Genomic DNA, 8,810 nt, shown 5'->3' with positions numbered 1-8,810 from the left:
AGTTGGATTCTTACTGATTGGATGGGGGGGACAGGTGTCTTTATGCAGCTAACGTCCTCAAACAGGTGCATCTAATTTAGGATAATAAATGGAGTGGGGGGGGGGGACATTATGAAGACAGACTAACAGGTCTTTGAGGGACATTATGAAGACAGACTAACAGGTCTTTGAGGGACAGAATTCTAGCTGATAGACAGGTGTTTAAATACTTATTTACAGCTGTATCATACAAATAAATAGTTAATAAATCCTACAATGTGATTTCTGGATGTTTTTTTAGATTATGTCTCTCACAGTGGACATGTCTCTCACAGTGGACATGGTCCTACGAGGACATCAGACCCTCCATGATTTCTAAGTGGGAGAACTTGTTAAATACTTATTATACTCACTGTATCTCTAACTTTATGTAAATGATGCGCTGATATGCGTGTATATTTATATTTCATTATTCATATTTCGTGCTGTGTGTTTCAGACGCAGCGGATGATGATGACGAGGAGGTGAGGAAGACTCTGTGATTTATATTCATCATTTCATCATTTCATTATCTGACATCATGTGTTTTATTCTCAGATGCCCAATCTGATGGAGCTCTCCCTCAGTAAGTCCCGTCTCCATGGAAACGGTGTTAACAGGTTGAGAAAGCAGCGGCGTCATGGCGATTAATGGAATTCTTAAATGGGTCTGGTGTTCTGATTGGAGGAAAGAGTTCTGGTTTTCTTATTGGACAAAAGAGGTCTGGTGTTCTGATTGGACAAAAGAGGTCTGTGTTCTGATTGGACAAAAGAGGTCTGTGTTCTGATTGGACAAAAGAGGTCTGGGTGCGATGTTTGTATGTTCAACGTCATGAAGTAATATTTGGTAACAGTTATGTGTATTTTGTATTTTAGTTTCATAGCATCAGAGCTCTAAATTTGACTGATATTTTATTAATTTTGCTTTGTTTGAGGAGAAATGTTTCATCAAACCCTGGCTTCCTGTGTTATGTGATGATGTTATGTCACCCCCAGACCCGCGGCCCAGCGACCCCCCCCTCTTCAGCTGTGGGCCCCACGCAGACGTCCGTCCCTTCAGGCTGTCCTCCGACGGGACGTTTAGTCCCGTGACCCCCGGCCTCCCCATGACCCCTGACGTCCAGGTTCAGTGTGAGGGGGGGTGTGGGCAGAGCTTTGTCTCTCTGCCCCCCCCGGCTGAGTCCGCCCCCCCTTGCCCTGCCCCCATGGAGGCCAGCAGCATACACGACGTCCATAACCAGACGCACTGCAAGTACGACCTGCTCAGCAGCGTCCCGCGTGAGTAACTGTTACATTACAGTATAATACAGTAGGTTAAAGTACACTAAGACAGGAAGCAGGGGAAACTATTAGTCCTACCTGTGTGTTGTCATAGTAACTGCTGTCCTACCTGTGCGTTGCCTTACTAACGGCTGTCCTACCTGTGCGTTGCTTTACTAAAACCTGTCCTTCCTGTGCTTTGCCTTACTAACGGCTGTCCTACCAATGCGTTGCCTTACTAACGCCTGTCCTACCTGTGCGTTGCCGTAGTAACGCCTGTCCTACCTGTGCGTTGCCTTACTAACAGCTGTCCTACCTGTGCGTTGCCTTACTAACAGCTGTCCTACCTGTGCGTTGCTTTACTAAAACTTGTCCTACCTGTGCGTTGCCTTACTAACAGCTGTCCTACCTGTGCGTTGCTTTACTAAACCCTGTCCTACCTGTGCGTTGCCTTACTAACGGCTGTCCTACCTGTGCGTTGCTTTACTAAAACCTGTCCTACCTGTGCGTTGCCTTACTAACGGCTGTCCTACCTGTGCGTTGCCTTACTAACGTCTGTCCTACCAATGCGTTGCCTTACTAACGCCTGTCCTACCTGTGCGTTGCCTTAGTAACGCCTGTACTACCTGTGCGTTGCCTTACTAACAGCTGTCCTACCTGTGCGTTGCCTTACTAACAGCTGTCCTACCTGTGCGTTGCTTTACTAAAACCTGTCCTACCTGTGCGTTGCCTTACTAACAGCTGTCCTACCTGTGCGTTGCTTTACTAAAACCTGTCCTACCTGTGCGTTGCCTTACTAACGGCTGTCCTACCTGTGCGTTGCTTTAGTAAAACCTGTCCTACCTGTGCGTTGCCTTACTAATGGCTGTCCTACCTGTGCGTTGCCTTACTAACGGCTGTCCTACCAATGCGTTGCCTTACTAACGGCTGTCCTACCAATGCGTTGCCTTACTAACGGCTGTCCTACCTGTGCGTTGCTTTAGTAAAACCTGTCCTACCTGTGCATTGCCTTACTAACGGCTGTCCTACCTGTGCGTTGCCTTACTAACGACTGTCCTACCTGTGCATTGCCTTACTAATGGCTGTCCTACCTGTGCGTTGCCTTACTAACGGCTGTCCTACCTGTGCGTTGCCTTACTAACGGCTGTCCTACCTGTGCTTTCCCTTACTAACGGCTGTCCTACCTGTGCGTTGCCTTACTAACGGCTGTCCTACCTGTGCGTTGCCTTACTAACGCCTGTACTACCTGTGCGTTGCCTTACTAACAGCTGTCCTACCTGTGCGTTGCCTTACTAATGGCTGTCCTACCTGTGCGTTGCCTTACTATGGCTGTCCTACCAATGCGTTGCCTTACTAACGCCTGTCCTACCTGTGCGTTGCCGTAGTAAACCTGTACTACCTGTGCGTTGCCTTACTAACGGCTGTCCGACCTGTGCGTTGCCTTACTAATGGCTGTCCTACCTGTGCGTTGCCTTACTAATGGCTGTCCTACCAATGCGTTGCCTTACTAACGCCTGTCCTACCTGTGCGTTGCCGTAGTAACACCTGTACTACCTGTGCGTTGCCTTACTAACGGCTGTCCGACCTGTGCGTTGCCTTACTAATGGCTGTCCTACCTGTGCGTTGCCTTACTAACGACTGTCCTACCTGTGCATTGCCTTACTAATGGCTGTCCTACCTGTGCGTTGCCTTACTAACGGCTGTCCTACCTGTGCGTTGCCTTACTAACGACTGTCCTACCTGTGCATTGCCTTACTAATGGCTGTCCTACCTGTGCGTTGCCTTACTAACGGCTGTCCTACCTGTGCGTTGCCTTACTAACGGCTGTCCTACCTGTGCTTTCCCTTACTAACGGCTGTCCTACCTGTGCGTTGCCTTACTAACGGCTGTCCTACCTGTGCGTTGCCTTACTAACGGCTGTCCTACCTGTGCGTTGCCTTACTAACGCCTGTACTACCTGTGCGTTGCCTTACTAACAGCTGTCCTACCTGTGCGTTGCCTTACTAATGGCTGTCCTACCTGTGCGTTGCCTTACTAATGGCTGTCCTACCAATGCGTTGCCTTACTAACGCCTGTCCTACCTGTGCGTTGCCGTAGTAACACCTGTACTACCTGTGCGTTGCCTTACTAACGGCTGTCCGACCTGTGCGTTGCCTTACTAATGGCTGTCCTACCTGTGCGTTGCCTTACTAACGACTGTCCTACCTGTGCATTGCCTTACTAATGGCTGTCCTACCTGTGCGTTGCCTTACTAACGGCTGTCCTACCTGTGCGTTGCCTTACTAACGACTGTCCTACCTGTGCATTGCCTTACTAATGGCTGTCCTACCTGTGCGTTGCCTTACTAACGGCTGTCCTACCTGTGCGTTGCCTTACTAACGGCTGTCCTACCTGTGCGTTGCTTACTAAAACCTGTCCTACCTGTGCGTTGCCTTACTAACGGCTGTCCTACCTGTGCGTTGCCTTACTAACGTCTGTCCTACCAATGCGTTGCCTTACTACGCCTGTCCTACCTGTGCGTTGCCTTAGTAACGCCTGTACTACCTGTGCGTTGCCTTACTAACAGCTGTCCTACCTGTGCGTTGCCTTACTAACAGCTGTCCTACCTGTGCGTTGCTTTACTAAAACCTGTCCTACCTGTGCGTTGCCTTACTAACAGCTGTCCTACCTGTGCGTTGCTTTACTAAAACCTGTCCTACCTGTGCGTTGCCTTACTAACGGCTGTCCTACCTGTGCGTTGCTTTAGTAAAACCTGTCCTACCTGTGCGTTGCCTTACTAATGGCTGTCCTACCTGTGCGTTGCCTTACTAACGGCTGTCCTACCAATGCGTTGCCTTACTAACGCTGTCCTACCTGTGCGTTGCTTTAGTAAAACCTGTCCTACCTGTGCATTGCCTTACTAACGGCTGTCCTACCTGTGCGTTGCCTTACTAACGACTGTCCTACCTGTGCATTGCCTTACTAACGGCTGTCCTACCTGTGCGTTGCCTTACTAACGGCTGTTCTACCTGTGCGTTGCCTTACTAACGGCTGTCCTACCTGTGCTTTCCCTTACTAACGGCTGTCCTACCTGTGCGTTGCCTTACTAACGGCTGTCCTACCTGTGCGTTGCCTTACTAACGGCTGTCCTACCTGTGCGTTGCCTTACTAACGCCTGTACTACCTGTGCGTTGCCTTACTTACAGCTGTCCTACCTGTGCGTTGCCTTACTAACGGCTGTCCTACCTGTGCGTTGCCTTACTAACGGCTGTCCTACCTGTGCGTTGCCTTACTAACGACTGTCCTACCTGTGCATTGCCTTACTAATGGCTGTCCTACCTGTGCGTTGCCTTACTAACGGCTGTCCTACCTGTGCTTTCCCTTACTAACGGCTGTCCTACCTGTGCGTTGCCTTACTAACGGCTGTCCTACCTGTGCGTTGCCTTACTAACGGCTGTCCTACCTGTGCGTTGCCTTACTAACGCCTGTACTACCTGTGCGTTGCCTTACTAACAACTGTCCTACCTGTGCGTTGCCTTACTAATGGCTGTCCTACCTGTGCGTTGCCTTACTAATGGCTGTCCTACCAATGCGTTGCCTTACTAACGCCTGTCCTACCTGTGCGTTGCCGTAGTAACACCTGTACTACCTGTGCGTTGCCTTACTAACGGCTGTCCGACCTGTGCGTTGCCTTACTAATGGCTGTCCTACCTGTGCGTTGCCTTACTAACAGCTGTCCTACCTGTGCGTTGCCTTACTAACAGCTGTCCTACCTGTGCGTTGCTTTACTAAACCCTGTCCTACCTGTGCGTTGCCTTACTAACGGCTGTCCTACCTGTGCGTTGCTTTACTAAAACCTGTCCTACCTGTGCGTTGCCTTACTAACGGCTGTCCTACCTGTGCGTTGCCTTACTAACGTCTGCCCTACCAATGCGTTGCCTTACTAACGCCTGTCCTACCTGTGCGTTGCCTTAGTAACGCCTGTACTACCTGTGCGTTGCCTTACTAACAGCTGTCCTACCTGTGCGTTGCCTTACTAACAGCTGTCCTACCTGTGCGTTGCTTTACTAAAACCTGTCCTACCTGTGCGTTGCCTTACTAACAGCTGTCCTACCTGTGCGTTGCTTTACTAAAACCTGTCCTACCTGTGCGTTGCCTTACTAACGGCTGTCCTACCTGTGCGTTGCTTTAGTAAAACCTGTCCTACCTGTGCGTTGCCTTACTAATGGCTGTCCTACCTGTGCGTTGCCTTACTAACGGCTGTCCTACCAATGCGTTGCCTTACTAACGGCTGTCCTACCTGTGCGTTGCTTTAGTAAAACCTGTCCTACCTGTGCATTGCCTTACTAACGGCTGTCCTACCTGTGCGTTGCCTTACTAACGACTGTCCTACCTGTGCATTGCCTTACTAACGGCTGTCCTACCTGTGCGTTGCCTTACTAACGGCTGTCCTACCTGTGCGTTGCCTTACTAACGGCTGTCCTACCTGTGCTTTCCCTTACTAACGGCTGTCCTACCTGTGCGTTGCCTTACTAACGGCTGTCCTACCTGTGCGTTGCCTTACTAACGCCTGTACTACCTGTGCGTTGCCTTACTAACAGCTGTCCTACCTGTGCGTTGCCTTACTAACAGCTGTCCTACCTGTGCGTTGACTTACTAATGGCTGTCCTACCTGTGCGTTGCCTTACTAATGGCTGTCCTACCAATGCGTTGCCTTACTAACGCCTGTCCTACCTGTGCGTTGCCGTAGTAACACCTGTACTACCTGTGCGTTGCCTTACTAACGGCTGTCCGACCTGTCCGTTGCCTTACTAATGGCTGTCCTACCTGTGCGTTGCCTTACTAACAGCTGTCCTACCTGTGCGTTGCCTTACTAACAGCTGTCCTACCTGTGCTTTGCTTTACTAAAACCTGTCCTACCTGTGCGTTGCTTTACTAAAACCTGTCCTACCTGTGCGTTGCCTTACTAACGGCTGTCCTACCTGTGCGTTGCCTTACTAACGGCTGTCCTACCTGTGCTTTCCCTTACTAACGGCTGTCCTACCAATGCGTTGCCTTACTAACGGCTGTCCTACCAATGCGTTGCTTTACTAAAACCTGTCCTACCTGTGCGTTGCCTTACTAACGGCTGTCCTACCAATGCGTTGCTTTACTAAAACCTGTCCTACCTGTGCGTTGCCTTACTAACGGCTGTCCTACCTGTGCTTTCCCTTACTAACGGCTGTCCTACCAATGCATTGCCTTACTAACGGCTGTCCTACCTGTGCGTTGCCTTACTAACGACTGTCCTGCCTGTGCGTTCCCGTAGTAACGCCTGTCCTACCTGTGCGTTGCCTTACTAACGGCTGTCCTACCTGTGCTTTCCCTTACTAACGGCTGTCCTACCTGTGCGTTGCCTTACTAACGGCTGTCCTACCAATGCGTTGCCTTACTAACGGCTGTCCTACCTGTGCGTTGCCTTACTAACGGCTGTCCTACCTGTGCGCTGCCTTACTAACGCCTGTCCTGCCTGTGCGTTCCCGTAGTAACGCCTGTCCTACCTGTGCGTTGCCTTACTAACGGCTGTCCTACCTGTGCTTTCCCTTACTAACGGCTGTCCTACCTGTGCGTTGCCTTACTAACGGCTGTCCTACCAATGCGTTGCCTTACTAACGGCTGTCCTACCTGTGCGTTGCCTTACTAACGGCTGTCCTACCTGTGCGTTGCCTTACTAACGCCTGTCCTACCTGTGCGTTGCCTTACTAACGCCTGTCCTGCCTGTTTGTTGGCGTAGTAATGCCTTTTCTGCCTTTGCATTGCTGTAGTAACGGACTTGGAGCTTAAGTTCCAGTACCGCGGCCGGCCCATGGGTTCCCTGACCGTCAGTAACCCCCAGGGCTGCCGGCTGTTCTTCGGGCTGCTGGAGCCCACCCCGGACCAGGTGGACCTGCTGGGCCCCGTCAGCCTGCAGCAGGTTCGATTCCCCGGCACCGGTGAGCTGCAGAGCCACAAGCAGAAGTTCTACACGGACGCCCTGCTGGACGCCATGGAGCGCGGCCTCATCCTGGAGCTGTGTCAGCAGGACCTGTATGCCATGCGCCTCTGCCAGTGCAAGGTGTTCTGGTCCGGGCCGGGGGTGCCCCCCCACGCCGGCCCCAACCCCCTGGAGCGGGAGAAGAGGATCAAAGTGTTCAGCCTCAACGACTTCCTGCAAGGTGACCAATCACAGAGCCCGAACCATCTACACACAGCTGCACACAACCAGCCATTACATATCAATATAACTAAATGTCAACTATTAAAAAATATATAATATAGTATAATTATAATTAACCCTAACACAGCTGCACAGAATCATTCAATATCAACTATTCTAATCTTTTAATGAGGCGGTTGTTTATTCATATTTATATATATATACTAAAGTAATATATAATATTAATACTAATACTAAAATAAAAATAATAATAATTTAGTAACATATAATAATCTAGTGATATATAATATAATAATAATAATACTAATAATAATTCCTCAGGGCTGATCCTGTTCCACCGGGGGGAGGCGGCCGCCCCCCCGCCCTTTGACCTGTTCTTCTGCTTCGGGGAGGACTGGCCCGACAACAAGCCCAGAGAGAAGAAGCTCATCATCGTGCAGGTGGGGGGGCTTAAACCAGAGAAGAAGAAGGGCCCGGGGGGGGGGGGCTTCTTTAGAAACCAGACAAAAAGAACAGCCGGGGGGGGCTTCTTTGAATATGAGTATAAATGAATATTAGAATTAATGAATATTAGTCCTGGTCCAGCGAGGTGCTGGTCTAAGCTGATGCAACCTAGTGCTGGTCTAACTTGGTGCTGATCTAACGTGGTCCTGGTTCGCCCAGGTGGTACCGGTGGTGGCCCGGATCCTGACGGAGATGTTCTCTGGGGAGCTGAGCTGGTCCACCGACAGCATCCGGCTCCAGATCTCAAACCCGGACGTCAAGGACCAGACGGTGGAGCAGTTCAAGGAGCTGCAGAGGCTGCTGCAGAACCAGCACATCCAAGGCCCCTGGGCTGCTGCCGGGCCCTGAACGCATCATCCTGGGGCCCCCACCGGGCCCTGAACGCATAATCCCGGGGACCTGGGCCCCCGCCTGGCCCTGGGCTGCCAGGCCCTGAACACACCATCCTGGGGCCCTGGGCCCCTGCTAGGCCCAGAACATATACAGTGTGTATACATATATGTACACATACATATATACACACAGTATATACATACATATATATCTCGCTAACACTCGGAGGAATTATACAAGTTGTATTAATATCAAGACTTCCAGATCTGTGTTCAGGGTTTCAATAAACAGTATTCATTCATACACCAGCTTTACTGTTTTTCTTACTGGAAAATAAGCAGTATTATTATAGTATTATTACAGTATTGTGTGTAATTATAGATCTGTAACCATTAGCCAATTCATCCACATCTGAGCGTTGTTCAGTAATTATTCTTTTATTGAATTGATTGAATATAAATCAGAAGATAAAGCGACGATGAAAATAATCAGACGATGGACAGATTAACACAATGTTCTGA

General features: G+C 50.0%; 1 protein-coding gene across 1 annotated transcript in view; it reads left to right on the top strand.

The window, feature by feature from the left end:
* irf5 (interferon regulatory factor 5) overlaps nt 1–8,592 on the top strand; it is a 15,477-nt gene extending 6,885 nt beyond the window's left edge. Inside the window, exons 4-9 of the mRNA XM_032508975.1 lie at nt 478–503; nt 577–604; nt 1,014–1,295; nt 7,061–7,450; nt 7,774–7,892; nt 8,116–8,592. Of these exons, the coding sequence (XP_032364866.1) occupies nt 478–503; nt 577–604; nt 1,014–1,295; nt 7,061–7,450; nt 7,774–7,892; nt 8,116–8,304 (1,034 nt within the window). The 3' untranslated portion in view covers nt 8,305–8,592. The remainder of the gene's footprint in view (nt 1–477; nt 504–576; nt 605–1,013; nt 1,296–7,060; nt 7,451–7,773; nt 7,893–8,115) is intronic.
* Nucleotides 8,593–8,810: the final 218 nt, after the last annotated feature.

This window comes from Etheostoma spectabile, unplaced genomic scaffold (assembly GCF_008692095.1).
Source record: "Etheostoma spectabile isolate EspeVRDwgs_2016 unplaced genomic scaffold, UIUC_Espe_1.0 scaffold00010231, whole genome shotgun sequence".
Classification (NCBI taxonomy): domain Eukaryota; kingdom Metazoa; phylum Chordata; class Actinopteri; order Perciformes; family Percidae; genus Etheostoma; species Etheostoma spectabile.
The sequence above is the reverse complement of the archived record's forward strand: the minus strand, read 5'-3'. Positions and strand labels throughout refer to the sequence as shown.